Source organism: Watersipora subatra, chromosome 2, assembly GCF_963576615.1.
Source record: "Watersipora subatra chromosome 2, tzWatSuba1.1, whole genome shotgun sequence".
NCBI classification, from domain to species: domain Eukaryota; kingdom Metazoa; phylum Bryozoa; class Gymnolaemata; order Cheilostomatida; family Watersiporidae; genus Watersipora; species Watersipora subatra.
Genome location: NC_088709.1, coordinates 9,865,254 through 9,888,814, shown reverse-complemented (window position 1 = coordinate 9,888,814; position 23,561 = coordinate 9,865,254). Strand labels below are relative to the sequence as shown.

General features: G+C 36.1%; 1 protein-coding gene across 2 annotated transcripts; it reads right to left on the bottom strand.

The window, feature by feature from the left end:
• Positions 1-811: 811 nt before the first annotated feature.
• On the bottom strand, positions 812-22,950 carry LOC137387554 (transcription initiation factor TFIID subunit 3-like). Of its 2 annotated transcripts, none has more exons than XM_068074010.1 (18): positions 22,902-22,950; positions 22,049-22,114; positions 19,273-19,488; positions 17,876-18,100; positions 17,328-17,421; positions 16,932-17,145; positions 16,529-16,670; positions 16,181-16,374; positions 15,498-15,707; positions 13,295-13,411; positions 12,732-12,836; positions 9,052-9,278; positions 8,413-8,542; positions 8,096-8,215; positions 7,431-7,603; positions 4,840-4,951; positions 4,190-4,317; positions 812-1,057 (listed from the first exon to the last, which is right to left on the bottom strand). In XM_068074010.1, exons 3-18 carry the CDS (start codon positions 19,436-19,438, stop codon positions 946-948), a joined length of 2,469 nt encoding a protein of 822 aa, XP_067930111.1. In that variant the 5' UTR covers positions 19,439-19,488; positions 22,049-22,114; positions 22,902-22,950; the 3' UTR covers positions 812-945. The 2 variants fall into 2 exon arrangements, with proteins under 2 accessions (XP_067930111.1, XP_067930112.1); XM_068074011.1 differs by having other exon boundaries at positions 17,328-17,418.
• Between the last annotated feature and the right edge of the window lie 611 nt (positions 22,951-23,561).

Here is a 23,561-nt window from a genome sequence, read left to right as displayed (position 1 = left end):
GATCAGATTAGCATTGACTATTACATACTATTGTGCATTTCCAGAATAAAACAGATAAATTGGTTATGGGCCGACACCCTTGTGAAAAAGCTACTTAGGTCTTTTTTGAATGGAGTCCACAGACTTCGGACTGATGCAACACATGAGTAATTGTAGTTGCATGCCTCCTTGCACCACCAATGGTCCTTGTCTGACTCAAATCGCGAACTAACCACTCTCTCCGTATTCCCAGAATACATCAGTTAATATATGTCGACCATGGATGATGCAAAATCAAATAAATTTTGTGACTAAATTTTCTCGCAGAGTACACTATGCTATAAAAAGAATGATACCAATTATACACCGGTGTATCAGTGATTTGTTCACTAAGTAATCAATAATCTACAATAGTTTCTGGTCAAATAGCTTGCATAGCTTTAGCGCAATCGATTTTTTTAAACTTGCACACACATTTCGTTGTAAGCCCGCAGTGAGACTAGAAGCCCATAAAATGCTCTTTTTTATTTTGACAGCACGACAGTGTTATGAAAGGAAGCTTTGTCCCACACTCCATACTCCCTTTCACAGATAGTACTAGCCACATATCTATAGACCTTGTTGTATATTAATGTTAAGTTCAAGAGAGAACCAACCTGTGTTGGAAACAATTTGATACAGCAATTTGATATGCAATTGGTAAAACATTTCTTATCTGCAGAATTTTATATTAACTCATGAGATGCAACAGCGATAATCATTAACCAATAACCATGACATGTGTAATACAGTGTGTCTGTGTGCTCATAAAACAGAAGGAGACAAGTTTGTTGATAGAACTCTAGCTCTATATTTCATAGAAGACCTCAGAAAATGAATGACAGTGCAATAGTTAAGCTATGTACAGTATATAAATATGCACAGTATATACAACAAAAATCTACTCGGAAAAATTCACCGTAAGTTCTAGCGCTTTTCCTTCTTTCTTTTCTTCTTTTTCTTCCTGTCTTTTTCAGCACATTTTCCGCAGAACCATTCCACATCCTCGGGAGGCTGCTCAGTGATGCCGACACAGGTCCTGTAAAGTACATTATGTAATGCTTATGACATGCTAAATCAAATGAATAAAATTGATCAGTTTAAATATAGATTCTGAATCTGTAGATACTCCCTGTAGATAAGTGCAAAAAGGAACTACTAAAAAAAATCAAAGTGGAAGGATAATTAACGGAATTTTAAAAATACAATTCTTTCTAACAATACAACTATGTTTTTATTTATTTTCAAGAATGAATTCGATGTTAGTAAAATGACAGATCTATTCTGGAAATACAGACGCTCCCCAACTTACGAACGAGTTACGTTCCGAACGATCATTCGTAAGGTGAATTCGTTCGTAAGTTGCTTCAGTGCTATATTTTGTATTGTAATTTATGTTTAAGGCCTATATAGGTATATTGAAGGTTTATATAAGTATGTTTAAGGCTTGTATAAGTAACCTGTATTGGTTTGTACTGAAAAAACATTTAATAAAATGGAGAGAATACTGCGGTGTACGCCGGGCCATGATACTGCATTTCTTATATATTGTGGGTGTTGTCCTTTTATTATATCGTTTTTTCACTCGTTATGCTATCACTTATCGTCACTTCTATTGTTGTCATACCAACGCACTAGCGATCCTATTTATTCACCTTGTTAGCCAGTGTTCTTACCGTTTGTCGTTTGGTTGATATTATTGTATATAAAGGAGTGCGCTCACTTAGTTGAGCAGAGCAGATAGCCGTACGCTCCTCGGCTAGTGAAATTTCCTTCGCTAATAAAAAGCTGAATGAAACTACATGCACTCTCTTCTCTTTATTTACTAGTCTAGATCGTGCCAAGTAAAGGCCAGCAAACTCCTTTATATTACGTACAGTAAAAATAAAAAAGTTCTTTGCGCACTGGAGATACATTCACGCACTTATGCACTGCAACGAACTGAGCAAAGGAAGGTGGATGCTGGGTGGTGCTTCCGAGTACTGCCTCTCGTAGTGTGTTGCGCATGTAGCAAAAAAAACCTGAATTGTATTTTCATGTCCTGTATAATTCTTCAAACTAGAAAATTGCATCAATCCACTTGCAAGTTATCTTATGGAATGCACTATTAACGGTTTCTCTTATTACACAAAATGAAAATTGTTAAAAAGCAGCTGTCCTCAAAAGATATATTTTACAAATCTATCACAGCATGCGCAGCTTCTACGAAAAATAATTTTGATAAGACAATTTTTATGGATTCTGCCATAAAACCAATTGATTTAAATTTAATTATACATTTATACAACTATATTCACTCTGTATTCGTATTCAACTGTGCTCTACAAATTTTGCAGTTCTTTTTATATAATCTTGCAACTTTAAAGTGTGGATAAAACATTGCACTAAGTTGAGATTAAAAAAAAATTATTGAAACCTCAACTTAACAAGTTATCCGTTACTAATAGTTTATTTATTTATTTAAAGGTTGACGTGCAACAAAATTCACATTACAGTTATTTGGTATCAAAAGATTCACCATGTCTTACTCTGCTGCATTTTAGGCGCAAAATATGTGGAAATATGATTACAAGCTCAAAAAGGAAAAGCTGCCGTAGATTGGAATCAGTTTATTTCTCTGACGTAGTCATTACATTTGGTTATTGTTTTGCCACGTGATGTTCTCACGTAAATTGAAAGGCCAATGAAAGGCTCAATATAAAACTTCTCGTAGCATTAGTTTATGACAAACACTTCGGGTTTTACTGACGACCCCGTATCAAATATAGACCTGTAGATGCTCGCTACATTATAGTTTTGTTTCGGCTTGGTCTAATCGTCTAGTCGTAATCTGATCATGTGACCCATACTTCGCAAATAATTTCTGCAGCACTTTTCGATTATCACAGGTGACCAACAGGCTTGTCATGTTCATCAGACAATGATATGTACTCCTTCGAGCTAAGGTTAAAAAATTAAACGAATTTTTAAGGTAAGTTATAAGATATCAGTGCTGAAAGTGACAGCATTACAATGACGATAAAATAGACGCGTAAGAACAATAGAAATGGTTTTATTGAAAGCGTGAAGTATGTTTGTGAAAATATTTCGACGATTAAGGTTGCGTGAAAGTGAAAACAGAAGCCATCTTGTACAACTACGTCCCATTTGAGCCGTTTTGGAAAGAGACTCTAATCTACGGCGGTTTTGTGATGACCGCGATTAACTGTTCGTTTTTGAGCTTTTAAGCGCTTGTAATCACATTTCCACATATTTGGCACCTACAACACAACAGAGTAAGACATGGTGAATCTTTTCATATCAAATAACTGTAATGTGAATTTTGTTGCAAGTCAACCTTTAAACTTTTTTAACATTAGCTAGAGAAAGTTATGCTGAGCATCTCTATCACCGCCTTTACCTCTAAACATGTAATACATTGTGAACATACATGTTCACAATGTACTACATGAGAGGGTTGCAATGAGCATCTCTTTTACAGTGGTTATTACATTGATTTAGTTTGTTATATGTAACTGAAAATAATAAATATTCTTCATATTAAGTTATTATTACAATTTTATATCATGTATTAGTTTTAATCAGCTGGAGAATTTATTAGAAATAGTTGGGCTGTAGAACGGATTAAACAAATCAGTGTTTCCTAATAGGAATATTTGCTTCAATATACAAAGGCTTTAACATAAGAAGCAGATCTCAGAACAAATAAACATGGAGTGTCGAGGCTAGACTATATATCAATGACTGCTGAAATACCTAAATATTGCATAACTAATGTAGCAACGCAATTCAAACAGCTGAATTTAGTCTCATGTTCTGAGGAGCTGATGAATTTTTAGTTTAATTTGAATAGAGTCAAATATGCATGTCATGAGCAAGTTGCTTACACATTCCATTGGTGAACAAATGTTCATACACCTTGCGTTGTTTACAGAACTGAATTTTAAAGATTTATCACAAGAGACCTAGCTCAACATAAATCCCAAGACTCTAGGGCAAACAGGAGATAGCCAATAATGAAGGGTCAAACACATTCTTTCCTCCTCGTAGCCATAGCAACTCCGAACAACAATTACCAACAAGGGTAACGCTTGAGGGCAAAACAAATTCTATAGGAAAATACAAATTGAAAACTAAAAACCCAAAGCTAGCTATACGTTAAACATCTCACCAATGAAACCATTCATCACAGCCATCACAGCCAATCATAGGACTTCCATCATCGACTTTCCCACATGTAGGACAAATCCAAATCTTTCCATCTGCATCGGGAATTGGTTCGGCATATTGCATAGGAGCCTAGGAAAGAATGGAGCAAGATCAAGGTATTAGGCCATAGTTACAATGGAAGATTAATAACTGCTCAACAGAGAGCATCATACAGTAATAGATTACAAAATGGGACCTTGGCACTTGTAGTGCTAGGACGATATTACGATATTTCCATATACTGTCGTTACCACTTTCTGATACCAACCGTACCGAGTGCTTTCTGCCCATATCGAAATATCGGATATCGTCGCTATTTGACAATATCGACGATAATATATATTCTACTCGATTTGATACCCAATTCTTCAAAGAATTATACTGGTACATGGAGTTGTTATCTCATAGCAGCTTTTTTCTAGAAGGTAAGACAACTCCGAATAACATACCCGATATTTCCATATATCAGCTGGCTACGCCATCATATCGTATCGAATTTTTGATATCTTTCCAGCTCTAGGCACATTACAAATAAAAAGAGCAAATTGAAACTTCACAAACAAATCATCCCTTAGCTGGCTTTCTCCTGCCTCAACTGTTATGCATACTTACTGGGAAAGGTTGAGTTGTGGTGAAACCAGCCGTTTCTGGGAAAGACCCATAAGGTGGAGCCTGTGGTGGAATGTATGTAGTGACATCATTGGACATCATAGGCTTTATTACCCTATAATAGACATATAAAAGGTTCACCGGCTCACAGATCATGCTTTCTAGAGAGCAGAAACTAGATGGTGACAGTAGACACAAGTGATGGTGTATCAATAAAAACATCCAACAGAAGGTAATGGTAAATTACTAGTGAATTCTGCCAAGAAAAATGATGGTTGTAGGAAGTAGAGGAAAACCATGATTGCCTACGCCCTCACAGGATATGGTACTTCAAGAGAGACACTAGAAAGCCTTGTGCTTTAGTATGAGGAGCGATAAAGATACAACCAAAATAACATTAAAGGTTGACTTGCAACAAAATTCACATTACTGTTATTTGATATGAAAAGATTCACCATGTCTTACTCTGTTGTGTTGTAGGTGCAAAATATGTGGAAAGGTGATTACAAGCTCTTAAAAGCTAAAAAACGAACAGAAAATCGCAGCCACACGAGACCGCCGTAGTTTGTATTCCCTTTCCAAAACGGCTCAAATGTGATGTAGTTGTGAGAGATGGTTTCTGTTTACACTTTCTTGCAACTTTATTTGTCGAAATATTTTTACAAATATACTTCACGCATTCAATAAAACTATGTCTATTGTTCTTACGCGTCTGTTTTATTGTCATCGTAATGCTGTCACTGTTAGCAGTGGTATCTTATAACTTACCATAAAAATTCGTTTAATTTTTTAGCCTTAGCTCGAAGGAGTACATATCATTGTCTGATAATCGTGACGAGCCTGTTGGTCACTTGTGATAATCGAAAAGTGCTGCAGAAATTATTTGCGAAGTATTGGGTCACATGATTACATTACGACTTGCCAATTAGACCAAACCGAAACAAAACTGTAAAGTAGCGAGCATCTATATTTGATACTGGGTCTTCGGTAAAACCAGAAGTGTTTGTCATAAACTAGTGCTACGATAAGTTCTATATTGAGCTTTTTATTGACTTTTCAATTCACGTGAGAACATCACGTGACAAGAGAATAACCAAATTTCATGGCTACGTCATCGAAATAAAGAGATTCCAATCTACGGCGGTTTTTTGTTTTTGAGCTTTTAAGGGCTTGTAATCAAATTTCCACATATTTGGCACCTACAACACAACAGAGTAAGACATGGTGAATCTTTTGATACCAAATAACTGTAATGGGAATTTTATTGCAAGTCAACCTCTAAAAACTAAACATATTTAGTTCCAAGCAAACTTATGTAGCCAACAATTCAAGAGATGATTTGCTAATTACATATCCTCATCAGATGGAAAGGGAGCCCCTCAAAGGTACATCTTACCCAAAATACTGTTTGCAACTAAAAATGGGATACAAAACTCGAACATTGGAGACTTTTTAAATAATTCGGTGTTCGTTTCAGTCGCTCGTTTCAGTCGCTTGGTGATTCATGAAAGTTTGAAGCATTTGACTAGTAATGGGAACAAAGGCCAAGCTTAGACTTGATTAAGGTTATTTATCTATTATTTTGCACCACCTCACAAATATACTTATTTGCTAAAATCTATTTACAAGTATAATTAACCATGTTATGTGTGACTCAATGTAAAACATTACCAGTGAACAAATAAAACAGACACTGCAAGCTAATGAACAAAGCAGAGGATAATTGTGATTCCTTCAGATGGTCAGCTTTGATGAAATGGTTATTAAATCAATTAAAATAGAATTTAACTGTAATAATGAAGCCTCAAAGTTTAGATAAACCATTAGAAAGCATAATACTTAGTCTGATATCCATAACTAGGTAGTTTCTTATGCACTCTCATTTTCCTATACTCTTTGTGAATATAGCAAAGTACCAATTTAAACTATTCCACATCTTCAGTGACATAAATGGAGTGTTTAAAAGATCATTAGTTGACAAAATATTTCTCACAAGCGTGATATAATTGATTCATAAAAAACGGACAGTTTACTTAGAAAATGAATGATAAACTAGAAGAACAGTATTTCACACCTCACCTTTCCCTTCCCCATTGGGTCATGAACTTATTAACAATAGTAGATTTAGCAGGACTAACACTGTAGGGTGGGCAGCATTGACATAAATTTGACAATGGTTTGAACATACAAGATCTGAGCTATGACCCTGGAAGTGTTACAGATTGCAAACTAGCTGGTTGTTTCTCGAAGGCTACTCGTGAATCAACCAACAGGCGAAAGTCATTCACAAGATCTGTTCGGTTGCATGATCTATTCACATCACAACATATTTCATCAGAGATGAACAAGCAAACTGATTTAGAGCATTTAGCCGATCTAATGTATGCAGAAAACGGGGTGGAGAGAGGCTATTTCAAGGCTGTGCACTTTGCACGGTCAATCCAAGTGCACGTTAACCGTAAAATGTAAAATATTAGCGTACTATCCTATATTGTATTTTTGGGACAATACCTCTGCACATTCTCTATACATTAACACGAAGTTATATACTGATTGAATGATCTACAGTTGTGCATATCTGGCACCCAACTCACAATTTAGGCAGCTGTTCCTCTGTCTCATGAGGTCCAACTGCACTCGCATGACTGTTATAAGATGCATCTAGTTCAGAATATGAATAGTCAGGCTGCACGGCCTGGGGCACCTTTAACGTCAATCGAGGAATGGCTTGATCCTCCTCCACCTCCATAGTGTCATGGATAGTAGGCTATACACAGATACTACATGAGGTATGCTTGAAATAAACTTACAAGGAATAATGACAATAGGAAAAAATATTAACACCAAACTCAACACTTTCATTTTCAAAATGAGAACAGCCACATAAAGCTTCAACAAAAACATAAATTGCAAAATTAAACAGATCTATCAACAGCTAGTACTAATATAGTGATATTAACTATAATCCTTTGTTTACAGTTTATCAATTTTACAACCTAACTAGTACGCTCAACATAATGAGAGTGGTATTTGTTAAACATATTCATTTGTTAAAACACCCTGAAGACAGATGTCCATTAAAAACACTGATGCGCATAAAATGTTGATTCGTGTAAATAACGTAGCCGAAGAAACACCGATGTCGACGAAGTAACCACAAATAATGATATGAAAGCGCATGAGATAGTGAGACAAGTTTGGGGATTAGGAAGACTGACTGATATTCATGTAACACATAAGACCAACTCAACAAACTTACAGCATGATATTCCTTCTCTTTTTTATGTTTATGTCCTCCACCATCCCTCTCTCTGTCTTTCTCTTTGTGTTTCTTCTTCTTCTTTTCCTTCTTCTCTTTCTTCTCCTTCTTATGTTTTTCCTTGAAACAACAAACTGTATCTTAGTGAAGCTCGCTATGATAATGACAAAAAAGACACACCAAAACATCTCCATAAGATCTTACAGTAAAATGGTAGCAAACTCGGACATTATAAAAATATGGATACCTAAAAGATCAATAAAATATACAGAAAAATTGAAATTAAAGATGAGAACCATTCAATGAGGTGTCGTTACCTTCTTAGTGACACCTTCTGCAGGTGCTTGAGATGCTGAAAAGTCTACCATCTGGACTCGATTCTCCTCCCAGTGCATAGAATTAGCCTCCTCCGCAGGACAGACGCCCCACTCTTCTTCAGCAGCAGCCCTTAAATATCATTCTAAGAATTTTATAAATGTTTCAGTGTTAATAGAAAATACTTTGGTTCAGGTATGGAATTATAAACCGATCATCAATTATTTGAACATAACTGCCATTTAGTTACAACTGTTACGACCAAATTTGTCCGACCAAATGTGTCCGCCTTGTTCGATGTCCAGAATAATTGGGTCTGCTTTAACGAGGGTCGGCTGTATCCGTATTATTATTATTGTCGCAGAGCAGGTTTAAGCCTAATATTTCACAGCTTATATCGCCTATGCAAGTTTTGCCTGATTTTATTACATCTACAGATCATGTACCTACATGTAGTTCCACAGAAACATAGCAATAAACTTATTCCACATAGAAATATAGTTAACCTGTTACACTTATACCATAATAACAGAAATGGCGCCACTTTGCGAGCTCTGAAAAGCTACAAATTGTCACTAGTATTTAGCTGAAACACATTGTGACTTGATGCGAGACTAACTCAGACAGCCGGTTAAACATACGCTGGGTGGTTAGTTTGGTAATCCATGGGTGATGAGGCAGATACTGAAGGGTAGCTGCTCTGGTAGTCTAAGGGAGGAGAGAGAACTGCTGAGTGCTGGTAGGAAAGAGGAGATGACTCTAGAGGCTCGTTATAACCCTGAAAAGGGTTTTTGGGTGAAGGCATCGGAGAGTCGGCTTCGAGTATGTCCACGTCACTGCATTCGTCCACATTAACTATATCATCTTCCTAAAACATATGTCCAAATTTTTTTGGGTTAACATAGTGTTAATATCTGCCTATCTAGCGGGTGTAGGAATCTAATTGTTACTTTGTGCAAGTGTGTTAATTTCATGTTAACATACGAATGTTCATAAATTTTTACACTTTTAATTGCGTCAGCTAAATATACTATTTAATGCTATAACAGAGTGCAACATGGCACCGACTTACATATGGTGAACTAAAGGTACGATCAGTCATTGTCGAACAGCTGCAGTCAAATCATGCTTCTCTGCCACCGGGTGCCACTGAGCGAAAGTGGCAAGGTACCGAAAGTTTTTTAATAAAGACAAAACCATGACCGATTCACTGAATAAGCAAATAAAATTCTTGGAATAATAAAGACAAGGATTCACTATAGAATATGCAAGACTGAAAGGTAAAATCTTTTAATATTTTTTTGAGCTTGTTATCAGCTAATCTCAAAATTTTAACGATTGATGGGAGGTAAATATTTTTTGTTAAATTCCGTTCATTTCGTCGTCTTGCTGACCGCAAAGATACAGGACAATTGTTGCAGCATAAATTTTTAAACCGTGCTTTATGTATGTTCTTGTATGTTCTTATTCTAAATTGTTCTAGTATTTGATTGTTATCTCATTGCCTCCACAGCTCCTTATCGTCGATGCACTGGCTTGCTCTCGCACAAGAGACACGTGGAGCATCAAACAATGCAGACTCAAACTCTTTGCCTTTATCTACCTCAAAATTGCGAAAAAATAAAAAATTTCTGTAATGGTGTTTGTTACTCTGTAAAACTTCTCGATCTATTAGTTAGAGAATAACTGTTATGTTGGGTGGGAAGAGGCATTTGTTAACGGCTTAGCTATAAACCCACAACAATGAACTTGTGTAAAAACCCATCAGTGGCTTGCTCTGCCTGACTATTAGTGTTACTAGTAATGTTTTATAGTTTACGCTAAATACACTTTCCAGTGGTTTTTAACTTTCAACTTTTCAGCATATACCATTAAGAATTGCTCTAGTGTAACGATGCACAATCTGACCATTTTGAGCAACAATTCATTAACTGTTATTATCTGTCGGCTGGGAAGAATAAAATTGATAGTACAGTGCACCTCAGGATATGATTTTATTCCATTCCAGGGTTGGCATCGTATGGTGAAAAAATCGTATGGGGATAGAAACCAAAGTAATTATGTAATCTAAACATTCCCTGGTAAAAATCATCGAAATTTTATACAAGTACTGTACATATTAAAAATTATTAACAAAATTGTTTGTTAACCTTAGTAACTATAGTTACCTACAGTAATGCTTGCAATTGAGACCTGATTGGGCCTGTTTAATACTTTTTCAATATAATCCGGCAAGAAAACCTGAACGATGCTGTTTTCGTAATGAAGTGGATTTTTGTTAGCAGGTTAAATAAAGTTGTCTGACCCCCGACCTTTTGTTTGAAGGAATCGCAACTCCAACTTTGCTACTAGTTTAAATGGGAAATATTACTGTTTTACACATGAGAATTGCTGAACTGAGATAAATCGATCATCGTATCTTTCTTAAGCATTGTGAAAATGTTTTCAGCGAACGGCATTTCAGCGACTTTGTTATTTTGATATACGTAATACATAACACCGACTGCCAAATTTGAACTCAGGCGAAAATTTTGTTGAATTCGTAAGGTTCTTGTCATGTTCTATCATGTAAAGTGAAAAAATCGTATATCAGGGTAATCGTATCCTAAGGGTGCACTGTATCTGATTCAATAACTTAACAAAAGCTTAATTTCCTCTCAAAATTGTGCAGAAGCTTTTTATGATAGCATTATATATTCTCAAAATTTGCACATCTGTTAATAGCCCAAAAATATGGCATAAATTCACCTTATAACTTTCAGCAGAAAATAACTCGAAAAAAGCAAGTTCCGAGCTTACGATGCGATTTAAATATTTAATTATCAATATATAGAGATCCGCTTTGAAGTTAGTATCCTTCGCAATCACGGGCTCTAAATAATCTATAAGTAAATAGTTTCTAGTTTATTTCTGGTAAATATTTAACCAGAAATCATACATCCTGCCATATAGTTGAAGCCTTTCACCCGGCAAATTATTTGACGATTGTTACGATTGGTCAGTGAGAAACAATTTCGACCGTAGTGACACAATTAAAAGCAAGTTTCGTCACTGTCATAGAATCTAGAGCACACAATTGGCTGACCTACATCATTGAAAACTTCGGTAGCATAAAAGGTAGAGATGCCCCGATTCTAATTTCACCAGCCAATTCAGATACCAATTCAATATACCGATTCTTATTGAAAAATAATCCGATTCAGATCTTTTGCATTGCATAGATAATTATTAATTTTATTATGCAAATATAAATATAATGCAAAAAATATATAAATATTGATGTATTATTTGTTTGTATTTATGGAAAAAAGATATACATGTATATACATTCACATACTGCCATACCGCGCATCTAGTAACAAAACAGTCCATGTTTCTTGAAATCTGTTATTAATAATGGTAATTACTGTTAGTGGTACAGTTTTATCTGTGATAATTAAGTCTCCCTTCTACTGCTGAACCAACTGCTGCACCTGTACATGTTTAGAGCAAATAAATGTTTCGTTTAATTACCGTTAGTGATTCAATTATCTCAGTGAGACGTCTTTATCTTCTATCACTATCGATGTAGCCAGTCGGACTGAAGAAAGACTCACTTGCCACAGATGATGTAGGACAGGTTAAATGCCGATAAGCCACTGAGGTTATTTTATGTGATACAAACGATACATCATATCGTCAGGATCAAGAGAGATAGATAACTTTATGTATCGACTGCTCAAATTACTTTCGTAATGCTAGTAAATAGAAAAATTACACCGCCTTCTTGTTTCTCATCATTGTTCGTTTGTTCGTGCTTGGCTGCAATAAATCATACCGCTGTAATTGGGAAATACCGCACTTTGTGATTACGTCCTGACTAAAGCCAAAAGATTCCTGAGCTGTGTGGATGTTTATTAGGCTATAGACATGAAATAGATTGTGTGACAGGCCTGGAATTCATTAGGTAAAAGTAAGGAACTTGCAGCTGATTTTTTATTAGTGTAGCAGGCTAAAATACGATTTTCTGCTAAATAGTTGATCTGTAAAAAGTATCTGAAGTTTCCGAATTTTAAAGAAAAGATCGGCTGATACCGATTCAGATACTTAACACCCATATCAGCACCGATACCAATATTAAAATCGGGGCAACTCTAATAAAAGGTAATGACATCAGATGATACAATATGGGCAATTCCTATCAAATCATGACAGAAACAGAGTATAACTGACAGTCAATGAATGAATACATATGACAAGTGATGGCAGGTTTGGTTGTGCACATCAAATATGTAGTCTAGAGTGGTCATAATCAGCGCCGCACTAGCAATTACGAACTCACCTCATCGAGGTTTTGTGTAGCTGGTGGCAGTTCTTCCTCCTGGTGCCTGGACTCGTCAGCACTAGAGTATGCTGGACTCGGTGGTTCTGGAGTTGGCACCTTTTCCTGCAGCAGCATAAGAAACACAATAGAAGGCTAAACAATAGCCAATATAATAACTTATGGCATCTAAAATTACTACTGAATACGTATCTACAATTACTACTGAATACGTATCTACAATTACTACTAAATATGTACCTACAATTACTACTGAATACGTATCTACAATTACTACTGAATATATATCTACAATTACTACTGAATATATATCTACAATTACTACTGAATACGTATCTACAATTACTACTGAATATATATCTACAATTACTACTGAATATGTATCTACAATTATTACCAAATATATATCCACAATGATTTGAGACTGAAAGTTAGCAGCTTCTACAGCTTTGAAACAGTAAATGAAATAGGTCAACTTACATCACCTTTCTACTTGTTGACCTAAATCTGTAATTTACGCTTAAACTGCGCAAATCTAGTAACTTAGGCATTGTAAAACTGACCTGCGCGACTGGCGGAGGTTCCTCAGAGTGTACGTCAGCGATCGGGGCAGCAGCGAACCGCTCCAAAAGTTGTGTCCGGCGGCTCTTCTTTTTACTTTTCTCCTTTTTCCCATCAGACTAAATATAACCAAACGCCCTGCATTACTCCAACCATTATTCAATAAGAACATTGTATTATCTAAATAAAAAAAGATTATGCATGTAAATATATATATACTGTATACAGTAGCTCTGTTCTTGATCGGAGTTCATGAGGATGCATGATAACTGACTCGGGTCGAGTACATTGACAGTGGAGCTGTGTCAGCAGAAGCCATAGACCCATTAACTATACAGTTAATAGTTTAGTTATAGTGTATAGTTAATAGGTCTATGACAGACGCCATGGTTGAAACCCTTAATAAACAATGAAATATTTTAAGGCTGTCTAATGACATAAGGTGCTTGTCTAATGACCAACGCGTTTGATGCATGCTAAAATGTGTTATTGGATCTGAAATTTCATATCGCTGAAAGTAGCAAGTAGAAGATAACTCCTAGTTCATAGAGCTAACACAACAAAAGCTTATTGCGCACCTCTAGTCCACAATAAATATTTTTTGACATTTTGTCGCAAGCACCCTAGAGGGGATTAAAAAACACAACACAAGAACATTGAATAATTCTATAGATATGAATTCACAGTCATGTAATCTATACTTTTGTGATTCTGTTAAACCTAAACACGTTGAGTAGAATATAACAAAGCAACTATTAATGGTTTTTATCCTATCATACAGTAGGCTCTCCACACTAGTTACCTTGGCAAACAACAACACAGACAACACAGTTGAGAATGTATCAGGAGAGTACAACATTATAGCGTAACTGATGAAAAAAAATTTCAGTCTCATATGTGAAATAATTTTCCTAGAGAAATGCATATTTTATTCAACATTCCTAGTATAGTCTTTATATATCATCTAATGGCTCCTGAAAGATTTGGTGTAAACAGAAATGGTAGAAATCAGTGTAAAACTTTGAACATCTAGTAGACGACCCTGTAACATAAACCTACATTTACGGAAATTCCACAAAATGTAAAGACTTTATGTAAAAGTTTTCCATCATACAATGTAAGAAATTTCATATAATCTAAAGTGTCAAGTCAGTGCAAGTGCTCAAATTTGATTTTAATAATGAGAGTCTCATAGTTACCTTGAAAGTATCATTTTCTTTCTTGCCGCACTTAGGAGAAAAAACAATGTAGATGTTTACCTGGGGTATATATTATATCTTTTTTACTTTGTTTTAAACATATGTAATATTTTTCTTTGCAGCAGCATAGACCTTGCTGTCGAGAGACAAGTGAAAAAACATGATTCAAATTGATATTGAAGGCTCCTTCAACTTGAGTAAAACTACCGTAATCATTGACTCTAAACCAATTGTAAATAATAAGAAAAAAGTGAAGTTGTCGAAACAAACCAACAATACCAAAGGTATTGTACAGTCATTACAGTTTTGTCGTTTCTTTTAAAATTCCAAAAATGTACTGCCAAGCTTGAATGAAGGATAAATACCATAAGAAAAAAAACGCGTCGAAACACAGGGCTGGCCACTAAGGGCAGCCCGATCCCTTTACCGAGCTACGATCAACGTCAGTCGATCGCACTGCATGTCGAAAAAACTCTTGAGGCCCTTATTGTTTTGTTATTGCACTTAGCGACACCTTGATGGAAGAGAAAATTCGGCAATGCGCAGGTTCAGAAGTCAAGTGAGTGATCGAAATATTTAGTGCACGCTACTCTACCAACTTAAACTACATATAAATGTACAGTAACACCTTGACATACGAGTGTCCCAACATATAACAAATTTGAGATATGAGGGAAATTCCAAGCAAATTTTTGCCTTGAGATACGAGCTAAATTTGAAATCTGAGGATGCGAGACAGTGCTTGATATGACTGGGTGGCCGAGCATGCGAGAGGCTGCTGACAAGAACAGCATTGCTCAGTCTTGCTGTATATGTAAGTTTTCATCTTAATTTCTCTAAAATCTCATTTACAAAAACTTTGAAATAGATAACAAGTTGCTACATAAAAGCACACTGAATGCATTAGACTAGAACACACATAGGAGTTGAGTACGAATATCAGGCTATGGACAGACCATACGAGTAAATAAACTTTATGCTAGCAATTGTTAACCATCTGCCTTACCCGTCTGCCCTCTTCAGGCTGCTCCAGTTCTGACTGGAGATTCCTCTTGCTTGGCGAACGAGACCGCGGTTTAGACTTCTTGGTGGGAGACTTGTGAGGTCGCGCAGGAGACACTTGCAGGTCATTGAACGTGAACGGATCCCTTGAACTCTCCTTCTCTGTTGAAGCTAAGACAGAATCTATTGTATCATCGACCTTTTTCATCCTGGCCTAAAAGATGAAAGAACATATGAACAGTTTGCCACCGAAATTGGTAGGAACCCTGGGTAAAACTTTAAGAAATCTTTTGCTAATCCCACAAGCACATGTCACGAGAGATTTATTGGCTGTACAAAAAAACATAAAAAGTTAAGATACATATAAACCAACAGAGTGCCACAATAAAATAGCGGTAGATTAGATCTACCGAAGGTGAAGTGCACATTTCAGCCGCAGTAAATAACGCTAAGAAACATCCTGCCTCCGCAACACCATCTTATTTTAGATGTCAGATTAATTAAAACAACCTCCTGTTAGTTGCTAGTAAAGATATCTAAATATTCTTTTCCCAACGGGGGAAGAATAATTCTAAAACGCAACTGCATCGCTCAGTGTCTAAAGACTTGAAATTAAAAGAGAAACTTGCAAGTATTCTCAGCAACTTCCCGCTGAGACAACAAACACACAAAGAGAGAAGTTCCTACTTCAAGAGCTTCATCAGAGATCTTGTCGGTGGAAGGCTCCATGTTAAACAGAGATGCTTCCTCTTTGACCTGACTGACAGCACTAGATGATCGGTTGGCTGTAACATCATCACGAGCGGCAGATTGTCGTTGCGCCACTTTGGAAGCCTTTGTAGTTGGCTGTTGCAGCGGCGCTCCAAAAATATCTGAGAAAGCTAAAAACACACAGAGTATGCTGAGCTTTCAGAGATTTAACACAAAAACATTCTCAGACCAAATTTTATATTTTTGAATAGCCAATATCAACTAAACGCGTTCAACATGGAAATATCAGGCTACAAGCAACTCAATGGAACTTGATCTACTCACCCTCAGGCTGGGCAACCGCTTTCTTTTTTTTTCTTTTCTCGACCTTCTTAGGAGGTTTATGTCTGGGAATGACCACTTCCGGAAGAGGCTCAGGCTCTCTTAAAACCTCTGGCTCCGGAGGAGGAGTGACCACAACAGGTGCCTAACGAATACAGACATTGAACCAATCAAAAAATGATAGGGGCAAGTATTCTATGACTGAATAACCTAAGCTAATCCACTGAGCGCGATAGTTAGCGGGGTAAGGTGAATGCAAAATAACTTGGAAAGGTAAACTATAAAATACAGATTTTTGTTGGCACGACTAGCGTAAAAATTATTTCCTGCTCAGAACCAGGACCTACTTAAAAGCTAGTTGTTGGTACCAAATGACTAAAATTCATTTTCTGTTTAGCTTCAGTACCTTGGGTTTTGGCTTGAGAACCCCAGTCTTGATCTTAGGTTTGGTAGATGGTTCTGCAGTGACCTTGGGAATGGTAATTTCGTGTCGTGGCACGGGAGGCCTAGAGAATGATGGTGCCTTCCCCTGATCGAATATAGAAGAGATCTCACCATCTTCAATCATGAGATCACTCCTCATCCTAAACCTCGTATTCACGACTCCCTCCATCAGTCGACTAAATAAAATAGGTGTATGAGAAGATAAGTAACAATAAGCATTGCTCTATCCATAGACAACATTCAGAGTATACACAGGATAGAGTGTGCATTTTTGATGTCTTTAAAGCCAAGGTTCACTTGATAAATATAGAGTCAAAAACTAAGAACGTATCGCTGAGATTCTGAAGGATGAAAATACCTGATGGATTTGCTGGGATGTTTATGAGGACTGGCATCAACATCTGCCTTACTCCTGCTACCATTCTCTACCAGATTTGTAGAACCGGATGCTGCTGTAGTAGAGTGAATAATTGAATATGCTTTCTAGAAGCCTAGCAATTTGTAAAAGCTACTCTACTTTGGATATTTCAAACTCATCTACATGTAGTATAAGCATGGAAATCAGCGTACTTTGTTCAAACATTTTCATACATTAAAATTCTCTAATATGGCATCATTGCATTTCTTCTCAAATTCTATTAACACTAAATTTGCAAAAAAGGTTTTTTTTAAATGCAAATAGCTTAAGAATTGGAAGAGCACTTGTGTGTAGGTTATTATAGTTTAGAGAACTGAGTTCCCATGCAACTGTCAAAACCAGATATCTTACAGAGATAAAAGCCATAGAGAATCGATACGGAGCATATCAAAGCAGTCCATCAAAACGAAAGAACATATGATGCGGTGATAGTCTGGCAGGATGAATTATGTACCCAAAAATAGTGGAAGGATTAGGTGCAAGACTACCTTGTGTGGCCTCCAAAGGTGTGGAAATAATAACCTTTCCATCATCATCAAGTTCTGGTATGAAAAGCTTGACAGCAGGTTGCAACTTGATTGGATAATCATACACTTCCTGCGATAGCGTCACGGGATCAATGCTTTTCTTGAAATCAACCATCTCTTTCGTACTGATATCCACTTCTTTGAATGCCATTTCAAGGTCATCAATCGTTGGATCTGTCCTCCCAACTATACAAAATATATTTAATAGAATTGTATAATTGGCCAAGTTGAAATGATGGCATATTTGAACTTGTAGATGGCTTCTAGGGCTATTTCACGTCTTACTCGTCTGAAAAATCAGCAAATTTACATTGTGCACGATATTGCCTCTTACCGAAAATGCTATTAACGAAGATACATAAGTTGAACAAACCTGGTTTTCATGAATCTCTTTAGCCATCAGAGGATGCATGCAAGACAACACAAGAAACAAACATAAGCACAGTTTACATATGGTATGTACCTAGTTCAACTGAGCCAACCTTTTTGTGGAAGCGCTAGGCCTATGTTACAAAAGAATGTGAAATTCAAAACATCAAATATGCATGGATGTCTTGTTTCCCTCCATCCATGAAATATCAGTTAAGCTGCAATATTTGATCTGAGTTTTGCTTGACAATGCTAATGATTTTCATGGACGATGTGTAAACCTGTCAAATGGTAAGCATATGAAATCCAGCAACACATTTAAATTTGTTGCCTATGAAAATGGTTACACATTTACATTACCCCAGCAATGGCCATGAAGTTCCTGTGAACCAAGTGAGAGCTAAGGAGATGTATGAAAACCAGGGTATGAATTCGAGAATAATCAAACAATGCTTTTACAAAAGTCCTTTATTACCCAACAACAGATTGTATGGCTCTTCTAAACTTTGCATCTGTGGCTGCTGGAAGCTCGATACATGAGAAAATACTAAAAGCATTCCTAATGTTCTCATATATAAAATGGCTATTTTATGGTAACATCTGGGTTTACAGCAATAGTTTGCAGTGAATGCTTGAAAGAGTGATTACAGGTTCAGAAGTTGCAAGCATCCATACAATACATTAGTAATTATAGAAACATGTTGTAGGCTTAATGAGAATCGAGGAAAAGTAGTCGGTGGCTGCACAAACAAACTATGGATAAAGGAGACAATTCCATTATTAATTAAATATGGCTAGTCATGAATTCCACTAAATAAAATATACCTTTGAGTTACCTTGTCCAACTCTTCTACTGTCTCATGAAAAAAATTACCAAAGAAAGATTATGCTACAGGATGAACACGCAACTTCAAGATAGGCATATAAAACAATATTGGCTAACACTATCTAATTAGAAGAGCCCAAAAAAAACAAATCAAACTACATACATTGCTCGGCATATCGTCGTGACTTCCTCCCAATGAGAACTGCATGTCTTTCAGCAAAGTCAACGAGTACCTCCAGAGCTGATTTGTTGATGGAATCAAAACCAACACTTTTGCATATCTGTCCGACAGCAGCGCGTATCACGCTCTGGCTATAGTTCTCAGCCATTGCCTGATGCGAGTGTCAACCCATTCAAAGAGCAATATTTGTATCAATACCTACAACAGTATTTTAACGTAAAAGCATACTTGCCAATAAATTACCTTAATTCCACTGAATTGGTGTCTAGCCTATCAGTCTATTGTCAATATAGCTCACATGGATTAATTTCTATAAAAAAATTGGTTAACTGCTGTCATGAAAAACGGAATAGTATATTACAAGAGGAAGGTGCAAGTACATGAAATTGCTAAGTAACTGAGAAAGACAAAAGAGAAGTATTTTTAACCAGTGTTTTATGTCCGTAATCTATCAATATTGTTAGATTGCATGATCAAGTAAGTGTGCAACAACATCGCAAAACAACTGTAGAACAATTGAGTTGATGCAATGTGTGACAGGTAGTAGCTTCGAATTAAACATGAGTTAAGCACTCCCTAGGTGAAGAAAAGGATCATTAGCCCCTGCGAGTATCTCTTCTTCGAAATCGAAAAAAGGCCACAGCAAAGCTTGTGTTTTTATTGTATACCAGAAGGTTTTATGACAATTTCTTGTGCAATCTTTACGTGAAACTAGATAGCATTATCCCATACAAAGGTTTACAGAGATATCAAGTCTTGACCAGTATCGAAAAAGGCTATCTGTGGCACAACAGAAAGATTAACTACAGCAAGACCAGATGCATTATAGTCAAACTCTGGCATATCAATAAGAAGGACAGAAAGCTGAGGTAATCACGGATGCGCAATGTTTCACTCGACAATTGCGTATTTTAGACAACCGTTGGTAAGGGTGGTCAAGTTAACAAATGAAATGTTGCTGAAAGATGATAAATTTAATTGACGGAGAAATGTGATACGTTTTTATTTTAAAATAAGGAACAGCATTAGTCGAACCTTCACATGTGAAGTTAATCTGTTCCGATACTTGCTTCATATATTGAAACCATCTTATGTTGAAGCAAACATTCTTATAAGAATACGTTGTTTTTTGTTTAGTTCATTTTAAAGCCCAAAAACAATGATAACACCTTCTAGTAATTACATAAAGCATCAAGACAAATATTCCAAACTATGTAAAAGACTAAATGTGAAAACATAAATTAGAAGTGAAAACTAAATTAAAAATAATCAAATAATAATTAAGAAGAAAGTCTTATTGTTACATTACTTTTGCGACACTTCAATAGAAGAGAAAATTCGGCAATGCGCAGGTTCAGGGGTCAAGTGAGTGATAGAAATATTTAGTGCACGCTACTCTACCAGATTAAACTACATATAAATGTACAGTCATTCCTCGAAATACGAGTATCCCAACATATAACCAATTTGAGATACGAAGAAAATTTCAAGCAAATTTTTGCTTTGAGATACGAGCTAAATTTGAGATTCTAGCATGCGATGCGATTTTTGATGTGACTGGGTAGTCGAGCAGCACAAGAACAGCAGTGCTCAGTTTTTCTCGTCGGATCAGCTTAAAATTGTTTTTAAAAAAAACCAGCTAATAGTGAAGGTGAAAGCAAGACAAACAGAGCCAAGTTGAAAAAAAAACTGGAAACGAAAACCAAGTTAGGTAAAAAGTTTAGTGTAAAATAAAATTAATACTCTTTTTTTCAAGTGTGTGTAAGATTAGCGCATTTATGTTAAATTTAACATTTATGTTATGTAGTGTCACAAAAGTTACACACAATGAACGTGTTGCCATCAAGTCTCTCTCACACCGCCGTTGGCCGGTACCATCTGTCTCAAAGGTAAAAAATCGAAACAGTACTGTACATAGTAATATTATATTTTATTGTAGATCATGACCACTGCATAGGTCTTTGTTACTTTGTGAGCATAGGTGGTGAATTAGAACAATAAAAAATACCTTTTTCCATCGTAATACCCTGTTTTTATGTGTTGTTTTAAAGGATCGGAACGAATTAAATTGTATTTTGTTATTTTATATAGGATAAATTGATTTGAGATAATGAGAGTTGACATACGAGCTCGGGCCTGAAATGTATTAAGCTCGTATGTCAAGGTATGACTGGAGTTTGAGTTAACCTGCGTTAAATATTTTTATTACCTTGATAAATTATTTTCAATTTCTACTTTCAGTTATGAAACTGTAACGCTAAACAAAATTTTTGAACCCATATGTTGAAAATTACCTCAAATGTAAATACCAATATTTGCTTAAAGTTTACACTCTATGCCAATAAATCCATATGGAGAGGTTATCAGAAGTAGAGGTTCTCCTGTACACTATTTTTTTGGCTTTTTAACTCTGCAAGGGTAGCCAATAAGAATGCCAATCAGAAGCAAATATTTGTAACTCTGAAGGAATAAAAGTGACTGTATGCACGAACATCGACAGCTTAGTGTTTGCCTGTTTACTAGCAACACAAGCTTTTCTGGTCAGGTGATTTGGTCGGAACAGCTGCATGCCAACTCTTATCAGTGACTGTAGACCTTGCGTCATAAACCAATAGTGTCAAGTTTTTCAACAACCCATTCTATCCTTGAGTGGGTTAACAGTATTGTATCTTCCCTAACCCCAAGTGAGCAAAAAGTAGCAGCTGAAACCTTGTTCAAACTCTTTCAGCACACCATATATAAACAAAGCGCTCCCTACCTTAGCTTCTCTTGGCTAGTCAACAATGACTGATTTCCAAAACTGCCGGTCTACTGCATGGTCATACTAAAATATCATATATAATATTTTATTCCGTGTAGCATAACAGATGTACATATATATATATATATACTATTATATAAAATATAAAACGCGTTTAACTGTGAGTCGATCAGTACTAATTTGTTTCAAGCTGATAAAGATCTGCTCTCATCAGGTCATCGATCACCTGATGGTTACAGACCTACATCTGCTTGAAACAAAGCTGTAGTGATTGACTACCAGTTAAGTGCTCTTTACACATAAATTTTACTTTATACTAACTATATTGAGCGCTTTCTTTATTTTTCTTTACGAAACTAATGTTTCTAAAGGTATTACGGTATATAGTAAACATTCGGTCCGTTGTGACACTTCATAGCTCATCTATTCGGTTCATCCATTTAATTTTATAGCTCGGTTCGATAGTAACAACATAGCAATTTAAATATATGCCAGATATACTCCACTCCAAGCCACGTTCACTGCATGAATTCACACTAGAGTCCTTTATATGCTGAAACATGTGTGACCGGCACACCACAAACAACGCAGACAGCCGACCACACACCTAACAGTAATTACTGGCTATCATTGTCTTATAGAAAATTATGCTAAATCTCAGATGAATGATTAGCAACAACAACATCAAATAGGTCTTCATATTTAAATGCGCTAGCCTATGCGAAGATGACCTACTACATTAACATTTAAGCTTTGAACCTGCAAAGCAAATAATGCCAATAAGCCTCGAGATATCCACATAAACAGATTTGCAATATATTTAACCAATAATAGTACAGTAACTTGAAACCTTTTTGTTGTGCATTCAAAAAAGCAAAGAGTATTAAACTGAAGCGACTGTGGAGGCTGCCATATTTTTGATATTTCGCTCTCTATTGAGAGAAGGCTGCACTAGTGTCAATCCGAATGTTTCGAAGACAAGCTTTTGGGCTATCACGAAACCGATGTAACGAAATGCAGTAACCAGTGTATGACTAATCAAAGATGCATGTAGTTCTGTGAATGGGCAGAAATAAAGCGAATGGGCGGTCATTTCACGGCTTTGTAGCCAATCACGCTCTTGTTCAAACAACCTAAACAAATATGGCTTCCGGTGGAAAACGTAAAAAGTCGATCAAAACTGAATTGGTAAATAAATGGTTCATTTCAACCGTATTAAACTTAGATTTATTGTATTTAGTCTATGTAAAGTTAATATTTTACTTTTGGGTTGATTATTTGTTGTGTGTTTAGGCTCTTTTCCCTCATATCTTTTCTTGATTTTTCCTTAAAAAACTGCAAGTCATCTCCTTGCCTCCACCGACATTGAACAGATACTTATAACGAATCGAATACATCATGCTTAGATAGACTACTTGACAAACGAATTTTTGGCATTTTTCAATACAAAATTCTAACCTATCATCATCGATCAGTCTCTACCTATACACAAGTTCTCTATTGTTATCAA

Bases quoted from the DNA above. Each gene is read 5' to 3' on its own strand.
- LOC137387554 (XM_068074010.1), bottom strand. From the start codon at position 19,438: ATGGCTGAGAACTATAGCCAGAGCGTGATACGCGCTGCTGTCGGACAG. The intron at 16,671-16,931 runs GTACTGAAGCTA...TGTATTCGTTAG, and splicing joins TTCTCAAGCCAAAACCCAAG to GCACCTGTTGTGGTCACTCC. The intron at 12,837-13,294 runs GTCAGTTTTACA...ATGCTGCTGCAG, and splicing joins AACCTCCGCCAGTCGCGCAG to GAAAAGGTGCCAACTCCAGA.